The sequence below is a fragment of the Alexandromys fortis genome, unplaced genomic scaffold, assembly GCF_014885135.2.
Source record: "Alexandromys fortis isolate MF-2015 unplaced genomic scaffold, M_Fortis_MF-2015_v1.1 scaffold_33, whole genome shotgun sequence".
Classification (NCBI taxonomy): domain Eukaryota; kingdom Metazoa; phylum Chordata; class Mammalia; order Rodentia; family Cricetidae; genus Alexandromys; species Alexandromys fortis.
The window spans coordinates 14,485,889-14,507,802 of record NW_026067917.1 but is presented as its reverse complement, the minus strand read 5'-3'; the positions used below and the strand labels follow the sequence as shown (position 1 = coordinate 14,507,802).

The window sequence follows — 21,914 nt, the reverse complement described above, 5'->3', positions numbered from 1 at the left end:
TCTAGAGCTCTGACAACAGGAGCTTGCTCACTACTTGTGTTATTTCTGATTTTAGTATATGTAGGAAGAAATACCATATATATCTTTTTTGGTGTTAACATTTTACTCAAGCTTGATTCTCTGGGTTTCTTTAGTGATTCTATTTCTTTGTTAAATTATATTCTTGGACTTCCCACAGGGCAGAGAACCCTGATTGCTTTTTGGGCTGACGAGGGAGGGGGACTTGATTGGGGGAGGGGGAGGGAAAGGGGAGACGGTGGTGGGGAAGAGACAGAAATCTTTAATAAATAAATTAATTAATTAAAAAAAGAAAAGCATGCAAAAAATTATATTCTTATGTCTTGAATTGTCTTCATTATTTTCTTCAGCTATTCATCTTTTTCATGGTCTTTGTTATTATACATGTCCTCTTTGAAGTCTTTGGATATAGTCACACTTGCAATTTTGAAGTTCTTGTCTTGTGCTTCAGCTAAATTGCTTTTCTCAGGGCCTAAGATCAGGGTTGCTGGCTTCTGAAGGAGACATACTGTTTTGGTTGTTCATGTTTGTGTTTTTGTGCTTGCATGTATGCTTTTGATGTTCCTAGGAGACAGTCTCCAGAAAACTCACTGAACCTCTGTCTCTTTACAGTCTTTCTGCCTCCTCTCTGCAGTGTTCTTAGGTATGGCGTGGTTTAGATGTATGGGCTCCACATCCCTGCATTTTAATTGGTTATGTTTTGCTGTAGTGGTACCCATCTGTTGCAAGAGAAGTTTTCTTGATGAAGGTTGATGACTACTCTTATCTGTGGGTATAAGGACAGATGTTTATAGCATTTTGTTAGGAATTATGCTGGTTTAGTAAATTAGTGGAGTGGCTGTAGATTCTCCTCCAATAACCATGACTTCACTGACACTGAGTAGTTAACTAGGTCTCCAGTACTAGGCATGGCATCTGCCTTATTGAGCAGGTCTTAAGTCCAATCAGAGAGCTACTGGTTACCGCCCAGGCATGTGTGCCACTACTGCGCCCTTAGGGTTGTCATGCCATGGCCATTATGTGGTTCATAGGCATCATAGCTGTGCAGGACTGTTGGTTGCCTACCTCCTTTGGAAACTTGCATGGCACCTTCTGGTACCATAAGGGAGGGGGGATTGAAAGTTCTAGCTCAGGGGTCTCTGGGCCCTGTTTCTGAAGTACATGGTTTCTTTAGCAATAGGGACTTACCTTCCATGTCTAGGGGGTAGCCACGGGCAACAACAATAGGCTGTGTACTTTGGAGGTCTCTTAGCTCTGGCCAACAATTCATAAAAGGAATGGAGGTGCAGCTTCTTTGGCTTGAAGTCTGGGGTATATGAGGTAAAAACAAAACCCAGGGAGCTCCCCTTAGGTCTTGAGGTCAGAGCTGGTCTACCTTTTCTAGAACTTTCCTATGCTTCCTTCTATATAATGTTCAAAAGAATCGATCCTGTTTAGTAGAAGCAGGGAGGAGAATGTGACTACTTAGCTTCCCAGAAGTGGAAGTCCTGGTGCTTTGCTTTGAAGAAGGGAGAAAGTGCAGTGGCTTGGCTCGTGGAGAGGACGATCTACCATCTACGAGGAGAAATATGAGTGCTCTGTGGGGGAGGGGCGGGCGGGGCTGCAGCAGTGCTGTCAAGGAGGATTGTTCTGAGGGTGGACTTGCAGGGAGGTTGCTGCTCTCCGTGGCTGTTTCGCCCATGAGTCAGAGGCACGGTATGTTTGTGCAGAGGTGTGGGATATGGGAGTATGAACTACAGTTGAGAGCTGGGATTCTGAGTGTCATTTCTGAGTTTGAGACAGGTATTTTGGTGACTGCCTGCAGTCAGTGTTCAGAAGTTTTAAGCTGCTAGGTGTCTAGGGCTATTTAAGAACAGAGCCTGCAAATCTGCCAGGCTGGAGGGCAGAGATCCTGACAAGTGCCTTGGTGCCTAGCTTTGGAGCAGGGCTCAGGTGTCCTGCTGTCTACCGAAAGGTGCCCGTCCTCAGCATCCACTCCACGCCGTAGATACACATGGAGAAAGAGAGTCACCGCTCCCTTCAGCCAGGTCCACTGGAGTCCATACAGTAAAACAGCTGTGGAGTTAAGCTGGGTTCCTGAGAGCTTTCTCTTCAGTGTGATTTGTTATAATAAGCAAAGGGGATGGCCTTTACATTTTCAGCTCTTCAGATCATGCCTGGGTGCTGAGCCATCGTGAGCAGGCATGGGATGAGATATACATTCTACAGGCTAGTGGAGAATGCAGTGTGGAGGCCCTTGTGGTCTGAATTGGGGACCTACTGAAGATATGCTCAGATGGGACTAACCCTAACCATGGAGCCTATGGGGCTCCATTTACGAGGAAGTATCTTGGGAGCTGCTCAGGGAGGCCATCAATACTTTCAAATAACTGTCCTACCAGACAGAGGCCAGACAAGTAGTCCTCAGTGTATCCTGGGCAGCCTCTGGCTCTCTGGACTTGCTCCTGGCTGGAGACGTGCGGTTTTCCTGGTCCTCTGGAAGCCTCTGTTCAGGGAAGGCGTTGAGGAGCAGGAAGAGGTCTGACCAAACCCAGACTCCTTGCCTGGACCTTCCTGAGGAGGCCTGGAGGCCAAGCACCCGGATGTGGTTTGCCGACTTTCTCATCTCCTCCTTTTTTCCAGACGAATGATGCAGCGGGCAACACCTGGAACTGGCTGTACTTCATCCCTCTCATCATCATCGGCTCCTTCTTTATGCTCAACCTAGTGCTGGGTGTGCTCTCGGGGTAAGAACCATGGGCTGTGAGGCGGGCCCGTGGGCACATAGCACCCTTCCGTTCTGCACCTGGGCTTATATTGGCCAAGGAAGTTATATCACAAAGATGGTATGGGGTCAGGCCTGACCTGACTCTGCTCCTACCTGAGCGGCAGATTCTCTGGATGGCTCCATTCGTCTCGCCCTGAAGACTAATGACCAGGCCTTTGGCTTCCAGGGTGGATGGCAGTAGAGCCTGGTGGACCCAAAGCAGCTGCCAGGATAAAGAGTACAAGTAGAGGAGCATGCTCCAGCGCCAGTGTGGTTCTGGTCTCTGTACGCGTCCCACGATGGCTGCAGCCATCACTAGCATAACTTTGCAGGTACCTTTGCAGGGGCTGCCTGGACCTCCAGTGTAGGTGACTGTCTCAGCCACTGTTCTGCTGGCATGAAGGAGCTCCATGACCGAGATTGTTAGAGGAGAAGGCATTTTATTAGGGCTGGCTTATAGTTTCAGAGGTTTAGTCCATTATCATCATGGTGGGGAAGCATGGCAGCATGCAGGCAGGAGCTGAGAGTTCTATATCCTGACACACACACACACACACACACACAGAGAGAGAGAGAGAGAGAGAGAGAGAGAGAGAGAGAGAGAGAGAGAGAGCAAGAGAGGCGGGGTAGGCAGAGATAGACTGACTGGTTAACTGAGACTGACTCTTTGGGCATGACAGGGGCGCCCACCCACTGACACACTTCCTCTAACAAAACCACACCTCCTAAACTCTCTCATAGTGCCACTCCCTAATAACTGAGCATTCATATATATGAGCCTCTGGGACCATTCTTACTCAGATCACCACAGATACGAGCCCATGGGGGCCATTCTTACTCATATTACACAGTGACAGAGTAGAATTAGTCTGATGAGATTTAAGGCTGAGAAGGCACCCGAGGATGGAGCATCTCTACCGAGATTCAGAGAGAGGGTTAGGAATGAGCCAGGTAGAGGATGGATGAGAGCCGGCTCAGCAGAACACAGGAGGCTGGCGGAGCACAGGAGGCTGGCAGAGCACAGGAGGCTGGTGGAGCACAGGAGGTTGGCAGCTCAGCAGAGCACAGGAGGCTGGAGGCGCAGCAGTAGGGAGGAGTACGACACAGGACTAGGGATTCCCAGAAATGGAGCCAGAGCATGCGGTGGGTGAGGTGAGGTGAGGACGTGGGCGCTGGCAGGAGCCTGCCTCCAGTCATGAAGCTTCCAGAAGCAACACTGTCCTGCACACCTGCGCTCACTGGAGCTGCTTGCTCTTCTCTCCTACGTGATATAGAGAGTTCGCCAAGGAGCGGGAGCGAGTAGAGAACCGTCGTGCCTTCCTGAAGCTCCGTAGGCAGCAGCAGATTGAGCGAGAACTGAACGGGTACTTGGAGTGGATCTTCAAGGCCGGTGAGTCTGTGTGGGCAGCTGTACTTCTGTTTTGTGCACTGTCCACCTTGCTGCCATCAAGGAATCCCTGGGCTCTGGGGTGGAGCTTGGGGAAAAAGGCCGTGATAGTCAGAAGCCCTCTGAATGGAGGATCAGTTCACACTGGGTCTGAGTACCCTGCTATTGCCCTGCGTTTTTCTATCGCCCTTGTTCTGGGCACTGTAAACCTAAATCTAACCTACTTCCTCCATCCCCAGTAAAGTAGCTCCCCTGTGTGTGGCTGCTCCCTCCCCTTGGAAAATTCCCTTCATAGGGCTATCTCTATCCCTGTTGACTGCCCCTCTCTATGTGGGCAGTTTCTCCTCTTCATGTGGGCTGTTCCCTCCATGAGGTCTACTCTCCTCAGTGTGAACTGCTACCTCTGTGGGCTACTCTCTTCCATGTGGATTGGTCTATCCATGCTGGTAGCTCCCTTCCGTGTGGGCTGCCCTCCTGCCTGAGTCTTAGAAATGCGTCCTGAGTGGTAACTCCCAGTTCCAGCTGCTGTCCAGGACAATCTCTAGGTTGGACGTGTGATGGTAGCTGGGCCTCTGCTTGGGGCATGGTTTGGATATCGGTAGAAGGCATACAGTCACAGCCTGCTGGAGTGGGTGTGTCCAGAGGAGCACGCAGGTGCTTTCAGACTACTTTCCCAGGTTTCCCTGGGATGAACCCCTTTTTTGGGGATGTGTAGAAAGGCCCTGACCTGAGCTTTGCCCCTCGCAGAGGAAGTCATGTTGGCAGAGGAGGACAAGAATGCAGAAGAGAAGTCGCCTTTGGATGGTAAGTGATCTCAGAAACACTCCCCACATAGCGGGCGCTCAGAGACCTGCTTCTCTGGGACACTGTGCCATGTTAGGTCCTTCCATCTGTCATAGTGACACAGGAGCCGTAGAATCTGAGCAGCCTGGGCTTATGGCTCATGTATACGTTAACTTTGTTGGAAGCTAAACTGGACAACATTGCTTCTAGAAGCTTCATACCTGCAGGGTTTAAGATTATCTGTCTGCCTCTGGAGTTATGGTTATCCCCAAGGCCACAGAAGACTTTGGATACCATCCAGGGCCCTTAGTAGAGTTGGGGGCCTCCACTGCTGTGGGCACCTGCTGTGCCTGCACAGTTCTAGCCACAGGCAGGCTTAGGTTGGGACCAGACAGCATGGCATGCTGTCATCTCTGCAGGTCACCCACTATGAGCAGATCTGTACCTACACCTCTGCATCCCTCGCCTGGCCCCAGAGGGATGTGTCTCTGTCTTCTTGGTGGTCAGGCCTCCCTAGTGTCCTTTCCTCAGATGAAAGAGAAAGAAGGGTGACCCTTAAAATTCCATGTCCTTTTCGTGTGAGGAGTAAGAAGGGCCCAAGGGTCAGGGTCAGGGAATTGCTTTGCCTCAGTGTCAGTGCAGGAACGGAGAGATAAAGGGGCCATTCTCAGGCACGATAGTGCCACACAGCTGAAAGACGCCCTGAGATGGGTTACCTGATGCTCAACTCACGCTGGTCTCCACTACCCATTGTTTAAAGCAGTGTTGAAGAGAGCTGCCACCAAGAAGAGCCGAAATGACCTGATCCACGCGGAGGAGGGGGAGGACCGGTTTGTAGACCTCTGTGCTGTTGGTGAGTCTCTGGAGCGCCTCCTGAGGCGGTACAGGCCCTAACTGGATGCATATGTAGTGCAGATATGGGCTCCTTCTGTCATACTGCTGGGTCTTCCCTTTCCGCTGCCTGATCACTCCCTGCTGTACCCTTCTCTGAGTGCTGCTACTTTTGTGGTCAGAGAACCAGGTTGAAAGGGACAGTAGGTTCCGCTTGTCTTCCGTTGATCCTCCTTTCCAAGTCTTCCTTGGCTTGGGCTGTAACACCCTGGCTCTAGGCCATCCTTCTCACGTAGTGAAGCAAGACTGGTTGATTTTTCCTTCAGAGCAGGAGGAACTTTAGGTCTCTTAGTGCCCCAAACACTTGGCATTTCCCTTCTGAAAGCGTTGGTATGCTTCATTCTGTCAGGATGACGCAGCTCTGGGTCTCCTGCACAGCTCCCAGCCATGCCAATGCCACACAGCAACCCCACCTGGCCTGCCTAGTCCTTCCGAGTGTCCCAGAGTACAGTTATAGTTGGAGTCTGGTCCCTGCTTGTCACTGTGTGCCCCTCTCCCGCTTCTGGCTGTCCCCTCAGCCAGGCTACTTACTTATTTCTATTTTTTCTCATTATGAGAATTGTTGCCCTAAATTACTGTAAGTGTTTGTGTTTTCTTACCAGAGCCGTTGTCTCCACAGATAGGTTTCCCAGGGTAGGTTCCCGAGGGTCTCTACCCTCGGTGTCTGCACTTTTGAGAATTCCAGCGTTAGTATCTTTCATTAGTAGTTCAAAAAGATGTTTGCCCTTTACCTCGGTGCCTGTTCCTTGAAAAACTTTTTCCAGGTTTTTTGTTTGTTTTGTTTGAGATGGCCTTGAACTCATAGAGATCCACTTGCTTCTGCCTGTCAAGTGCTGGGATTAAGGGCATGCGCCATTGTGCACCTCTATCCTCTTCCCCCACCCCCAGTTTGGAGGCGATGGTTGAGCACAAAGCAGTCTTTGACTGGGACTGTAGCTGTTGTTTTATTGACTGCTGGTCGTTCTGACCCTCTTGTTTCCTGGAGTGAGCAGCCACTTACTTGCTCTTCTGTTGAGTTGTTTGTGTTCATTCTACAGTAATGACAGGCCAATGGATATTACAGATATAAATTTGATTTCAAAAATTATTGTTATATTCAGATAACTTTCTTTGATCATAATTTTACCTACATTCTGATTTTGTAAAATAAATTAAAAATTTTGAAAACCCTTTTTTTTTCTTTCTTTCTTTTTTCTTTTTAACTGTGGTGTAATATGCTTTTAAAGACTTAAAATTGTATGGCTTCCGGTTGGCTGGTTGACCACACTCTCCTGGATGGCCCCAAACCTTGCATATACAGACAGTACAAAGTGAACTTGGTGGATTATTTTTTAAAAAGTAAAGAAGGAAATGGAGTTTGGAGGAGGTGGGGAGTGGGGGTGAGGCATGGAGTTTGGAGGAGGTGGGGAGTGGGGGNAGTGGGGGTGAGGCATGGAGTTTGGAGGAAGTGGGGAGTGGGGGTGAGGCATGGAGTTTGGAGGAGATGGGGAGTGGGGGTGCGGCATGGAGTTTGGAGGAGGTGGGGAGGAGCTGGGGAAGGAGCAGGAGGAGACTATGATCAAGGTACATTATAAGGATTCCTCAAAGGAATTCTTAAAGATGTTACACTGAAGAGAACACTGTAGTCATTTATAGGCGAGTTTTAACTGACAGCCTGTGTGGTCCCAGAAAAACGGGGGTGGAATGGACTTGGGCCAGTTTTGTAATTTGTACTTTATTAAGAAATCTATGGGTTTTTTTCCTATAGAGTTGCAAGTAGCATTCTCTTAATTTAGTCCCTCTTGCATTTAGTCATCTGTGTGTTTATTCCCTCAGTAAATATTCAGGAAACACCCATCCTGCTCCAGGAGTAGTTTGAGGCATGTGAGCTGTTGTGTTGGACAGATGATCAGGGCCCTTTGTCTCTGGGGTGTCTATTGCAGTGAAGCATCAGATGGGACGGGTGGCGTCAGATGTGTAGCACACCAGATGGAGCTGTGACAGAGGAGGGGAGGTGCGGGAAGGGTAGGACCTGAAGGGTCTCCATGTAATGTCACAGTTCATGGCCTCAGGACAAAAGCATACCCTTGAGTATGGAGCTGAGAAAGAATGGAAAGAACCTTCTAGAAACAGGTATTCATACCCTGAGCCAGGAATGGAGCTAGCATTCATGAAAAATGTCAAAGGCTATAGGTAGGCTATGTCCGGGCAAGGATTCCAGGTGCCCATCTTTGGTCTAAAGGTCTGTTGTCTGGCTTTTATGGAAACAACTGTGTCTCCTTGGGATGCTGAGGGTAAAGAGATCCGGGGAAAGGCCCAAGCAGGGAAGCCAGTTAGTGAAGGGCACTGTCCTAATCAAAGAGGAGGAGGGGTCCTGTGCCTGGCTTTGGAGGTAGTGGAGGAGGAGATGAAAATGCTCGGACGTGTTTGAAGACGGTCCAATCAGGTGTGTCTGAGAGGAGGAGGGCCATCAAGGAAGCTCTGGGTTTTGCCTGAGGAACAGCAGGGGCAGAGGAGCTCTGGTTAGGAGAGGGGCTGTGGGCTGGGTTGGGGCATGAAGGTCTTGGTTTGCCGGGAGCACAGGTGTCGTAGATGTCTGTTGGAGGCCAGGCTCTCACAGGTGTGTGTATGTGTGTTGTGTGTGCAAACTGCTCGCTGCTCTGTGGCTGACACAGCCCCTGTCAGCATGGCTCTGCTGCTTTTGGCTGAGTATCCTCAGGGTTCTCTTTTTTCTCATTAGGATCACACAGAATGACATATGGTCATTGTCATCATATCACATATTAGCATGTATGTACTGATGAATGTTAGACAACCTGCTCTTTAGACTTCTTGGATCATATTTTTAATTTTATTGTTTTCCTCATTCGTAATTTATTGTTTTGTCATTATTAAATCTTATATTGTTTTGGTCTATTAATTTCTAATTTATTTAAAAAAATGCTTACTTTGGTTTATGTGTGTGTGCCTGTGTGAGTTAACCTGTGCCACATGGGTGCAGGAGCAGAGGCTAGAGGGCATGGAATCTCCTGGAACTAGAGTCACAGGTGGAGTGAGCTGTCTGATGTGGGTGCTGGGAACTGAACCCGCGACCTCTGCAAGAGCTCTGAGCATTCTCAACCCCTGAGCTTTCTCTCCAGTTCTATTTTTTAAATTTATTTTTCTTAAAAAAAATACTTATTTTATGTGCATGAATGTTTTGCCTGCATAGTGTGTGCCTACGGGTAATTGTGAGTCACCGCGTGGGTGCTGGGGGGCAGACCTGGGTCCTCTGCAGGAGCAGCAAGCAATCTTAAGTGCTGAGCCGTCTCTCCAGCCCCTTTCTAATTTTTTTTGGGGGGGGTTTTCGAGACAGGGTTTCTCTGTGGTTTTGGAGCCTGTCCTGGAACTAGCTCTTGTAGACCAGGCTGGTCTCAAACTCACAGAGATCCGCCTGCCTCTGCCTCCCAAGTGCTGGGATTAAAGGCGTGCACCACCACCGCCCGGCCCCTTTCTAACTTCTTAAACACAGGTCATTTGTTTCATTTTTTTTCTTTGTAAATAGTGAAGGCATTTGGGTTGTGTGCCTTCCTCTCTGCCATGAGAGCTCCCTTTTTGTTGGCCTCCGCATCATATTCTTTACTGCCCCTTTGAGCCAGAGGTTATCGAGGAGTTCGCTTCTTAGCTGACAAGGAGGCACAATATTTGGATGCTCTTTAATTTGATAAAATCATATTAGATAATGGTTGGGAAATGTGGCCTATAAATCTCCTGAATTTTACAAATTTTCAAATTAAGGTTTGTAACTAATCTTAATGTTTCATTAGCAGAAACAGAAAGTCTATGTCCTGTAGCTGAGAGTTATCAGGCTTGCTAAATGAGGTTCTTTGGTCTCTGCTTTGCAGAACTGTCACTTCGGAGGGGTGCTGTTGGGGTTCCTGCTGCGTGCTTCTGAAATGGCGTTGTCTTGTATTCTAGCCTTGTTTGTGAGGCTGCACTCTCCGTGCCTCCCTCGGTTCTTTCCGTGTCACCACACAGGGTCTCTTCTTTCGCCACCGGACATTAGCTTTATTATTATTATTATTAATTATTGACAAGGTCTCACTCAGTAGCTCATGCTGGCCTGGAACTCACTATGTAACCAAGTACCTACCGAGTGCTGGGATTATAGGCACAATGCCCGGCCTCCATCTTGTCTGACGTTATGCCGTTGTTCTGTTCTTTTGTTGTTGCTATCAGTGTTTTTGGATTGCATTTACATGGCAATTTTCTCGTTTTTATTCCTCTTAGAATAATGTCTTAGATAGAGTTCCTTTGCTGCAATGGAGCACCATGACCTACAGCAAGTTGGGGAGAAAAGGGTTTATTTAGCTCACACTTCCACATCACTGTTCATCACTGAAGGAAGTGGGACAGGAGCTCAAACAGGCCAGGAATCTGTGGCAGGAGCTGATGCAGAGGCCATGGAGGGTGCTGCTTCCTGGTTGCTTGGTTGGTCTTTCAAATAGAACCCAGGACCACCAACCCAGGAATGTCACCACCCATGATGGGCTGGGCCCTTCCCCATCAATTACTCACTGAGAAAATGCCCCACAGCCAGATCTTATGGAAGTGTCTTCTCTGCTGGGGCTCCCTCCTCAGGTAACTCTAGCTGTGTGAACTTGACATGAGACCAGCCAGCACATACATGACGTTCCTTTATAAGATGTATTTAACTGCCTTTCGCTTTTCCCTCAAGCTCTAGTCGTGGGTCTAACGTGACTTCTTTCCTGGTTGCTCTGTCTTTATTCTCTGTGTTATTTCTGTGCTGTCTGGTCCTCATCTTGATTTTGCTGTCTGGATGGAATGGCGCTTGTCATGTTCCCATGCCTGGTTGTCAGCTCCATGCCACAGATGACCTTTCCCTTACCTGCTCTCATAACTGCAAAGGATATTCTCCTGGATTTATTTCCTTCTGTACCTCAGTCACTGAATTGCTGTCTCCATTTATTCTGTCCCACCCCTCACCCGGGGGCGTGGCCTTTGCAGAATTTCTGCACGCCATTGGTCCCTTGCTGAGCCCCTGCTGTGGGCTTCCTGCGCTCCTCTCCAGATAGTTTCCTGTTTTCCCACCGTGCCCCTGATCTGTTTGTGCCCCTCAGCAGGATGTTAGGGCGCAGACTCTGTGTTCCATGGTTCTTGGGCCTTCCCTTGTTCACCACCGGGTGGTACCTGGACTGCTGTGGACAGCTCCTCCTTGGCTCCGGGCTGTGGCTTCATCATAGTGGTTGGTTACTGTTGACTTTTCTGCCTCAGTGTCAGGGTCAGGCTTGCCATCATGGGACTGTTTGTCCACCTGGTTATTTAATCTCTTTTCACTGACTGAATGGCTTAGAAATGAAATTCTTTTTTCTCTAAAAAGCCTCTCTTAGTCAACTATTATGTTTTTGTGAAGGGACACTGTGATCAAGGCAACTTTAAGATGAACCATTAATGTAGTGGCATTTCATTTGTATTTTAATAAATAAAGCTTGCCTGAAGATCAGAGAGTAAAACAGCCCCCCTGGTCAGCCTTACAGACCAGGCAGTGGTAACACATACCTTTAGTCCCAGTAGCCACACTAGTTGCCATAGAAACCAGGCGGTGCATGCCTTTAATCTCAGTGGTGCATGACTCCAATCCCAGCCCTAGAGAGGATTATAAAACGGGAGGAGACATCTTTCAGACACAGTCTCATGCTGAGATTTCTGGAGGCAGGATCTCCATTTCGGACTGAGGTAGAGATAAGAGCAAGTGGCTGGCAATTTTGCTTTTCTGATGTTCAATTTGAACCCCAAATTCTCTCTCTGCTTCAATTTAATTGGGGCCTAGCTCACCATTTCAGAGGGTTGGTCTGTGACCATCATGGTTGGGAACATGGTGGCCGGCATGGTGCTGCAGCTGTAGCTGAGAGTTCACATCTGATCCACAAGATGGAGGCTGAGCGAGATGAGACTGAGCCTGGTACCACACAGCCCATCCCCAGTGACCACACCTCTAACTCTTCCCAAACATTCCACCCACCAGGAGCCAAGCATTCAAAGAGATGAGCCTATGGGGGCCATTCTTACTCAGACAACACAGGTTCTTTCTCTCTCTGAGATTCTCTTTGTTTTGATTAACTTGGTACTATCCTTAAACAGGGCTGTGAGATGACTTCCCTGCCCCACAGAACCCGAGGATGTTGGCGTGGGGCTTGGACCATGTCGCTCTCAGTGCCACCCACTAAGAGAGTCCAGCTAGGCTGGAAGGGTGCTTGGAGCTTTCTCTCTTCCGGTGGTCTTAGGTAGTCAGTGGCGGTGTGGATCTTGGTTATCCTTTGTCTTTAATACCTTCCTTAGAGCCTGGCGGGGGTAGCCCCTCCTGTATCAGTGTATTCATGGCTCTGAACTAGTGTGATGAGGGCCCAGGAGGACCTGAATTCACTGCTGCTCCTCATAGTTGATTGGGGGGACTCTGTGTAGCTGGCTAGGCCCGCTGTTGTTCATGGATTATTTTCATCTCTCCCATACTTGTAGCGTGAAGACAGATCGTGTCTCTTTCTTTCATTATGCGTGCTTTCATTATAGCTGCTATGTGCTGACCTTAGCTACGCCTGGGAAGCACAGAGGAGTGAAAGAAGGTCCTAGTCGCTGGTTCCTTCATAGCCTACATGGCGAATGGTGTGTCTACCAGGGACCTCACTGGAGCTGCTGTCTACAGCAGATTTGAACACACATGGTCTGCCTGATGGAAAATGCAGCAGAGACCCAGGTTCACAAGGTGCCCTAGAGGTATTGGCCTTGTTGCCTATGCTTCCTGCCCAGGGGTGCCAGGCTTCTGTGTATCTGCGGCTGGAGCACCTATTTTTTTTTTTTTTTTTTTTTTTTTTGGTGCTAAGGAGCAGAAGTGGCTTCAGGTTGCACTCTGAGGGCCCTGTCATGCCTTGAATATGTATTTAGAGTGAGGAGCTGGGGAGGGGTGTTTCAAGGGCAGTGTAGGGGAGAGGAGTATGGTGTGTGGCTGATAGTCGTAAAAAGACACATTCCTGTAAGGCCTTCCTACAGGAGTTGCTGCCCCTTTCTTGGATGGTATGGTGAGCTGGGTGTGGATGGTCTTGTTGTCCCCCCTAACCCCCCAAGACTTTGCTGAGTGACTCGCTCACAGTGGTTTGCACATGCTCTGTATTATGAGTGGCCCTGTGTGTGTATGTATGTTCCTGCTGGGTGCTGTTGAGTGTGTGAGCATCTGGTTGGGTCTCCAGCCAGTGAGCTAGATGTGTTCTGAATGTGTATGTATGACTGAGGTTTCTGTATGACCATGTGTGCCATAGGTGTGTGGGTTTGAGGCAGTGCCTTGCTCTACACATCTGCTATCCTGCCTGGTGCAGATCTTTGCTTGTCTGTACAGGGGTGCCTTTCCCAGGCCCTGTGGGGAAGAACAGTGCCATATTCACAGCCCTTCCCAGCGCTGGCCCAGAGGCTTCTTCGTATGATTCGGCACCTATTTGTGGAATTAGCCACCTACGGTGCCCATGTGAGCCTGAGGCTGGCTCAGTGGCGAGTTGTGAGGGAGCACAGCCTTCTGTGGATGTGTGTTGCTGTGACATCCAGAACCAGACATTGGCTGTTGAGGCCTTGGAAGTCATTGTGGGCTGATGGACTTTTTCTGCACCTTCCTCTTGGTCCTGACCGTCGTGAAAGCTTTTGCCTATGGAGAAGTTCCTCCAGAGGCTCAGGGGCTTGGCTCCATTTCCCCAGACTGATAATATTTTCAGTGTGCCCCTGAAAGCCTGGGCATGTAGACACTGTGTGTGGAAAAACATATACTCTACATCCATTCACAGACACCCCCCCCCCCTGCCAGGCCCAGAGGTCCCTTAGCTGGGGTGCAGTGTGTGCTCTCAGAGGAACACATAGAAACAGCTGCTCTCAAGGCCCTCTGTGCAGAAACTAGGGCAGTAGTACAGACTTGAAGAAAGATGCACTGGCATCTAGACACAGCTGTGCCCTTCACTGTTCCCAGCCATCCAGAACTTCAGGTACCCAGAGACCAGCCTCGCTTTTTTGTCAGCATTTATGGAAGCCATCCGTGTTAACAGGGCTCATTGGCAAGCACAGTGACTGTTGGGGATGAGGCTATTGTCCTTGTTGGGAGTGGATTGAGGACCATATTTTAGATGGAGCATCAGAAAAGGACACTGTAGAGGTAACATTGAAGCCAAGACTCAAACTCAGGAGCCAGTGTGTAAAGCAACAGATGAAGGCCAAGGTGGAGCAGGAACAGTGAATGTTGGAGGTGGGAGGAGGTGGCCATTTTGTTGTATTTGGAGTCAGATTGCAGCAGGGTCAGCAAACTTTCTAGACCATGGGTATTTAGGGCTCTGGATATGCTAGTAGCTGCCGCTACGCATAAACACATTTATCTGTGTTCCAGAGGAATTGCTTAAGAAACAGGTGGGCAGTGGTTGCAGATCCAGGTTTATAGGGAAAAGGGGAAGGCCAGAGACTACAGAGCTCCAAAGGTGAGATTCATGGTGGGTGTATATCTTTGGGGGAAATCTTGGAGTACCGCAGAGGGTACCAGTGTTAGAGATATCCTTTTGGAAGTTGACTAGGGTCTTGGGGATACCCAGTAGCCCTGGACTCCCTAACTTGAGAAATGAGAAAGGGATAGAATTTGTTCAGGGGCATGGAGGTAAGCAGCTTAGTTGCCTGTGGTCAGGAAGATGTCTTCTGAGTGCTCAGGAGTAGGTATATACCTGAGGGGGATGTGGGTAGGTGGGTGGTTGCTTGTCCTGGGTGCCCACTGTTCCCTGAGCCCTCATCAAGACTTGTCCTGCAGGGTCTCCCTTTGCTCGTGCCAGCCTCAAGAGTGGGAAGACAGAGAGCTCATCGTACTTCCGGAGGAAGGAGAAGATGTTCCGGTTCTTCATCCGGCGTATGGTGAAAGCACAGAGCTTCTACTGGGTGGTCCTGTGTGTGGTGGCCCTGAACACCCTGTGCGTGGCCATGGTGCACTATAATCAGCCTCAGCGGCTCACCACTGCCCTGTGTACGTACTCTAGACCCTTCTCGGAGGCCCTTCTCAACCGCTTTGCTCTGTAGCCCGGAGACCCTGGTGCGCTGGATGCCACCCCCACCTCTACTGCACAGTCACAGGCCTGGCCTGTGTTCAGGGCCTGAAGATCCCCCAGCCTTAATTGATCTGGCCAGATACCCATCATGACTGTATTATGACATGAAATGGGGGATCCTTAAGGGATGACCAGGGGCAAGCCAGACTAGTAGACCCAGTCATCTAGTGACCAAGTTCCTTGTCTCTTTGCCCTAAGGCTACGACTGCTACCCTGGATGCCCAGGGAGGCAGAGTTGGGTTTCTGCATTCTCCCAGGGCTCTTCTGATCTCTCTGTCTCTACCGTGGGCTGAACTGGGGAGTTTCCATTTTCCCACAGGGCCAACTTGTCTCCTATCATGAGCCTCTCACTAGTCACTAGGCTCTGAGTAATGTTCAGCTGGCCCCAGCCACAGTTCAGAGAAGGCAGACGGGGGACCCTGGAGGGTTGAGACTTCCTATGCTTGTCTAACATCAGAGTGGATCCTCAGAGAACGACCCCTCCAGCCTCCCTCAAGTGTCAGAGAATCTACCAGCGTTCTGCAGTCAGTGTGTGGTTCCCATTTCCTCGGGGCTCAGCTGCGCTTGCTCTTGTCTGCAGTGGGTGTGGAGGAATAGGACCAGTTTACCTTCACTTTCTCCCGAGGGGCTCTGTGTGCCAAAAGTTGCCTGAGTCCTCCTGGGGGAGCCCGATCTGACCTAGTGAGGCTCCATCCTGGCCTCTGCTGGCTGAGTGCTCGTCCTTATGGTGGCCTTTGGTTACCACACTCCTATCCTGAGGACCACTCAGCCTGCTCCCTCCCTGAAGGGCTCCCGTCTGGTGTAGGCACTGGCAGCCCCATAGTCACGTGTCTGCCTGTGCATATTGTTTGGGAGGAGGATTCTAGGCTATAGCTTCCTAAACTGTGTGTTGAGATGTATTATTGCCTCATAAGGTGAAGGCGTAGCAGCAGTAGAGACTAAAGGGATAGAGGTGGCATCAGCTGTCAGCCTGACTTATGCTCCGAGGGCAGGGTGAAGATCAGGGTTAGTGTGTACTATACAGCAACAGGGCCTGGCCTCCAGCGCCTGTGTACTAGGGCTTGTGGTTTGATATCCCAGGACTTTTCTCAATACTGAGCTCATTGTTTCTGTTGGTTCTCTAGGCTCACATCTTTCCCACCGTTGGGGTTAGGTGGGAACCAAAGACTCTGATGCCTGCTCGCTCAGTTGTTCAGTCTTGTACACGAGGAAGCCGGTGGAATCTTGTCAGCCTTTCAGTTCTCCTGGGTGTTTGCTATCTGAGCAGGGTTGTCTGTACATGCTGAAGAGCATTGTCTGCTTGCGTGTCTGATGTGTGGGAAGCACAAGGCTGGAGCTGCCCCAGTGTTGGGTTAGGCTGGAGTAGGCCACCAGGCGATGTGCCCCTTGGTCCTTTGGTGCTTTCTCTTAGTGGTTTTCTGTAATCCTTGACTCTCTTGGCCTCGTTGAGGGAAAATTGCTAAAGGATGCTGGGCCTTTACAGGATCTGAGTGTTTCTGCCCTGTGTCTGAGGCGTTATTTGGTAACTTGGCTGACACGGTAAGGTAGGGGAGCCTTGCCTTGAACAGACCAGCGGGAGCGCTGCCACACTACTGATGGGCTCTGTCCGCCAGGGTACCCATGCCCCTGATGATCCCAGAGCACTACCAGGACCTTGGAAGCCAAAACTTAGATTATGAAGGGGGAAACTGTGGAGTCTTGTCATCCCGTGAGCCCTATGAAGTCTTACCCCTCTGTTCCATGGCATAATGGCCTCTTACTAGAAAGAACAAGCAATACCCCCAAACAAAACAATTAAAAAAAAATCTGATTGTTCAGAGGTCAGAGGGCAGTTTGTGGGCGTTAATTCGCCCCTTTTACCATGTGGGTGCTGGGGAGTCCACTCAGGCTGTCAGGAGATGACAGGTGCCCTCCCCACTGAGCATCTCACTGACCTTAGGAAGACACACTGAATTACCTCTCCCTGCTTCCCTTTAGCTTGCAAGCCCGACAGAAAACTGTGAGTATTGTCTCCCATGACAGCTCCTGTCGGCTGTGGTGCCAATTGAATGAGTAATACAGGGATGAATGAAGGAGCCCTTCACTGCTTCAGAGGAAGGCTGTGTCTAATGCTGTGGCCGCTGTGTCAGGATATCAGGGCATTTTTTTTTACCTCTTTCTGCTAACTCCTTGCAATTCTTGTCCAGACCCTCTCAGTTTATTTTTCTGAAGAGCAAGCTCAGTGCGTGGGCAGCCTCACCTTAGCACATAGGTGGAGGTATGCCAGTTCCCCGGGGAGCTCCATGGCGCAGGAGTTGTTCTTTTTGGTATCAAGGTATTCTGGGCCTCAGATAGGAGGGTTGGGTCCCCTCGTTCTGCTGTGTGTCTCCTCTGTCTGCCGAGCTGTTCCGGGCTGGTAGGTGTCACTATAGCTTTCCCCTATATCTCACTACTTGCTGACTAGAACAGTCAGGCTGAGTGTTGGTCACCTGGGCAGTGTCAAGCCTGACCGGGAGGGTCCTGTCTCCAGTAGGCTCCTCCTGCTTATTTGGATCCCATGTTAGAAATGGGTACCTGACAGTTTTCCCAGTGGCTCTGAGGGCAAGCTTGCTGGGTTGAATTGCTCTTGGGGTATGAAATGGACGCCTCCCCTCTCTGTGTGACGCTGTGGCTAGCATTGCAGCTGCTGCAAACTCGCCCCCATGGAGCATTTGGATGGGCACAGATTGACCTTTGGAGAGTGGTGGGTGCAGGCACATCTCGGGGTACACTGGCATGGAGAACGAGTATCATCTGTCTTATCAGGAGCTATGTCTCCTTACGGTCCCACGTCCTTGACAGAGGCCCTGGGATGGTTAGGCTGATGGCTTTCTGTGACAGGACTCTTGGAAACTCGTCTTTGGTTCTTTGTTATGATTCTGTGCTCTGTGTGGCTCTGCTCTGGGTTCTGAGCGACTGCCCTGGTCAGAGGTCGCAAACACTGGTGGTATCTTTGGAAGCCCATACTAGTGGGTGGTGGAGAGTTATCCATTTAGTAGTAGTTGAGACAGACACATGTGTAAAGTTATCAAACCTGGTTTCTTGGGGTCCTAAGAAAGGGTGCCAGGAAGTTTTCGTGGGAGTCTTTTAGGAGGAGGCTGGGATCCCTAGTGGAGACTGGAACATGGACCAGCACAGAAGGCCACTGGGCTGCCCAGCCTCCTCTGAAGTGTCCTGAGGCAGCTCACTCCTAAGTTGATCCTGTCGTTGTTTCTTACAGACTCTGAGCGTTTGTTACCTTATAGACTGAGACTGGTGCATCTCCTCCTGTTCAATTCTTTATCCCTCTCCTGAGCTGTGGCCAGAGTGGGGGGTGAGGGAAGGGGGTACAGACCAAGCCCAGAAGGCTCAGAGGTGTGGTGATGTCAGGCTTGGGCTAGAGGCCAGGTGAGAGGAGCCTGAACTAAACCTTCTCTTGTTTGACTTCTCCTAGACTTTGCAGAGTTTGTTTTCCTGGGTCTCTTCCTCACAGAGATGTCCCTGAAGATGTATGGCCTAGGGCCCCGGAGCTACTTTAGGTCTTCCTTCAACTGCTTTGATTTTGGGGTGAGTAAGACGCCTCACTAGGTCCCTTCCGTTGGGTGAGTCTGAGCTGTGCACAGCCCCTCCCCTATGCATACTCAGAGTGGGCTGAGCTCTGTGACCCTGTGTGAGCCAGGAAGGCTGCGAGAGACCAGGAGGTAACAGGAGTTGTAGAGGGAGGCCCCTCCCAGCTCTACCTAGTGGCCAGATGTCAACAGCTGCTTTCCTGAAGGATGTGCCCTTTCCTCCCTGATCCTACGTATAGATTGACAGTTACGGCAATGCTCTGTAGCTCCTTCTGTACCTGGGACCTTGTCACTTAGTAATTCAGTTTTCCCAGTAGAGCTTTGGGAACTGTGGTCCAGCATCCCACCCTCCCGCAATCTGGCTTGGATAGCTGTACCTGTGGCTGTGAGAAGAACAGTTTGCCCTGCTAGACTTGCCTTTTGGGAGAGTATGTGGTAGGCCTGGCCTGGTCGTCTCCTAACCTCTGTGGGTCAGAGAGGCCTCAGTGAGAGCTGTTGCCATGGCTCATCCCGGGAGTAGACACCAGGCTCAGGGTGGGGCCGCACAATAGAACATGCAGGATGTGCATAGCCGGAAGCCCCGGGATTGGTCCAGTTGGCCCCTGCCGAGGTGATGAGTGGAAGGCCCACAGCCGTGGGGAATGACTTGGAATGCTGGAAGCAGACAGTGAGGGAGACTTGGCCGGGGGGAAGCATGGCTGTCCTCGGGGCTCCGGTTCTGCCCCTGGAGCTCTTTCTCTGTCTGCGAGAAGACCTTCTTTGCAGCAGGACAGTTTCCTTAGGCTGTCCCTGTCAGTAGAGTTTTGGGAATCAAATGACCTATTTTTAAGAAAGATTTAATTATGTGTGTGTAGGTGCCTACGGAGGCTAGAGGTGTCGAATGTCCCCAGAGCTGGAGTTACAAGTGGTTGTGAGCCACCCAGTGTGGGCTCTGGGAAGCGAGCTCAGCTTCCTTGTGAAGTCAGTATATGTGCTTCACTGCTGGGTGGTCTCGCGCCCCAGAGACTTCGTTTTGTTTCTTATTGCTTGGTCGTTTTCAGCCATCCTGGTGTGCCTGGTATACACTTCTTTTAAAGGCATATTGGACATTGAAGGTTATTTTTATGGCTATATTATAAACCTTCTTGGAGTTTATTCTGTTAGATAAAAACCAACTCCTTTGCTCATGTTTCCTTGAGGTGCATTAAGGTTAGCATCCTTTAGCTTCCTGGAGCACTCACCGTCTCAGGAACAAGCAGGGATCACACCTCAGTCTCTTACCCCCTCAGTACAGAGTGGGTAGTGCACCCCAATGTCTTCCTCAGCACAGAGTTGGTAGTACACCCCAATGTCTTCCTCAGCACAGAGTTGGTAGTACACCCCAATGTCTTCCTCAGCACAGAGTTGGTATTGCACCCCAGTGTCCTCAAGACTAGGTAGAAAGTCCACTCTAATGTCTTGACTCCTTTCCAGCTGGCCTGGGAGGCACACACTGACCAGGACCGAGTTGGGAGTCACACTTTGGTTTCCCTGTCAGAACTGCCTTAAGCCATTTTCAGATCCGAGTGGAAGTCATGGTGTTATTTATTCTTGGATTCGTCTTTAGACCCCCTTTCTCAGCGTTGGCACCATTTGGTATCTGGAAGGCCGGGCACTTTCTGAATCAGCAGGGCCTGGCTCCCTTCTGGTGATTGTTTTTGCCTTGACTAAGCAGAGTCCAGGCAGTCCTGTAGTGCTTGGCTTGGACATCTCTGGAGCAGAGTTCACCTCACCGTTTACTGAGCTCACTGTCTGCTCCTCCCGCATTTGCAGGCAATGGTGTGGCCGGACATCTTGCCAGGGGCCCACGGCACACAGCGCCTCTGGTTGTCTTGTCCTCTTGTAGGTCCTGGTGGCAGTGTTCCCAGTGTCCAGGGCACTTTATGTTTTCACTGACAGGCTGCTCAGTGCTTGCTCTTTGCCTCTGAAACTGCTAATAGTGTTTGGTTTTAGTACACAGTGCTCTACTTTGTCCCTAAAACCTGTGCTGACTTTTCCTGCCTGGAAACATTATCTCGATAGTGAGTGATTTAAAGCAACGAGCACACAGTGCCTCACCGTGTCTGAGAGTGACAGATTCTAGAGTGTCCCACCTGACTGCCTGGCTCTAGTGAGGTCCTAAGTTATCCCAGGTTCATCCGGGTATAGAGAATTCACTGCAGGCCTGCCTGGAGGCTGCTGACTAGGCTCACTGCTCAGCCTGCTGCCAGCTCTGTTCCTGGTCCCCCGAGTGCTTCCACACTACTGGAGAGCCATTGTTGCAGTGTATCAGTTGATAGGAAGAGCCCAGAGCAGTGAGATAGACACCACAGTATCTGTGTCTTGTGCTGTGTCCCCTGTGCTCCCAAGTCCCTGTTAGACACATGCTCGTGACAGGAGGCAGGGCGGGTGTTTATTGAGAGATGCCGCCAGACCAGTGCACATGCTAGGCCATGTGCATGCGTGTGTCAGTTTCATCCATCTCTGCACATGTGTCAAGGTACAGATGTGCCCTGTGTTGATGCTGTCTATTTCAGGTGATTGTGGGGAGCATCTTTGAAGTAGTCTGGGCTGCCATCAAGCCAGGAACCTCCTTTGGAATCAGTGTGCTGCGGGCTCTCCGATTGCTGAGGATTTTCAAAGTCACGAAGTATGTCATCTGTGTGTTCCTGGTTGGGGGACACGGATGGAGGCCACGTGTGAGGCTGGATTACACGGGGATGGGTGGCATCTGGAAGCTTACGCTGGGGTTTACTGGCGTAAATACAGCCTTGGTAGTAAACAGCACATGGAGGGACTATCGTGACAAGAGTCTTTAGGCCTGTAGATGCTCCCAAGGGGGTCAGTGACCCTTGTCAGGAGGTAGGGCAGCTCTTTCCAGGCCCTTCTTGAGTTTTCTAATACTCCTGAATCTACTCATGTTCAGATTCAGAATCAGAGAGTCTGTGGAGGGTGCCTGGGCCCCTGACATGGGGTCAGGGGGAGGGAGCCCCTAAGAGGGTGCACACAGGGAGCCTGGCATCTGTTCTGGTGTCCTTCCTTCCTTGTGTCAGGATGGCAGAATAGCACGTGCAAAGATGCAGAGGATGCTGGGGACATCTGAAGGCTCCTGGGAGAAACATTCTAGAGGCTAGGATGGCAATTGGAGCTACCACTCAACAGCAGAATCATTGTAGATATAGGTGGGCCCTGTATGCCATGAAGACTGCCTGCGAATGAGGAAGTTGCGTTTTCTCTCCCAGGAGTGTGGTGAAGGGGCTTTAAGAAGCATCAGGTCAGCTATAACTTGGTCAGCTATAACAATGACCGATTGGACATTGAGTGGTGAAGGACCTAGAGCTGCAGTTCTCAACCTGTGACCCTTTCACAGGGGTCACCTAAGACCACTGGAAAACTCAGATATTTACATTATGATTGCTAACAGTAGCAACATC

General features: G+C 50.2%; 1 protein-coding gene across 7 annotated transcripts in view; it reads left to right on the top strand.

Moving 5' to 3' along the window:
• Cacna1b (calcium voltage-gated channel subunit alpha1 B) overlaps window positions 1-21,914 on the top strand; it is a 158,809-nt gene that overhangs the window by 44,277 nt on the left and 92,618 nt on the right. For 5 of the 7 annotated variants that reach the window (XM_050139969.1, XM_050139967.1, XM_050139970.1 and 2 more), the window contains exons 7-13: window positions 2,641-2,744; window positions 4,039-4,154; window positions 4,899-4,955; window positions 5,695-5,787; window positions 14,626-14,835; window positions 18,369-18,481; window positions 21,018-21,130. In XM_050139969.1, coding sequence (XP_049995926.1) covers window positions 2,641-2,744; window positions 4,039-4,154; window positions 4,899-4,955; window positions 5,695-5,787; window positions 14,626-14,835; window positions 18,369-18,481; window positions 21,018-21,130 — 806 coding nt within the window. Of the gene's footprint in view, window positions 1-2,640; window positions 2,745-2,984; window positions 3,097-4,038; window positions 4,155-4,898; window positions 4,956-5,694; window positions 5,788-14,625; window positions 14,836-18,368; window positions 18,482-21,017; window positions 21,131-21,914 lie in introns of those variants that run through there. The other 2 variants (XM_050139968.1, XM_050139971.1) reach the window with 2 other exon arrangements.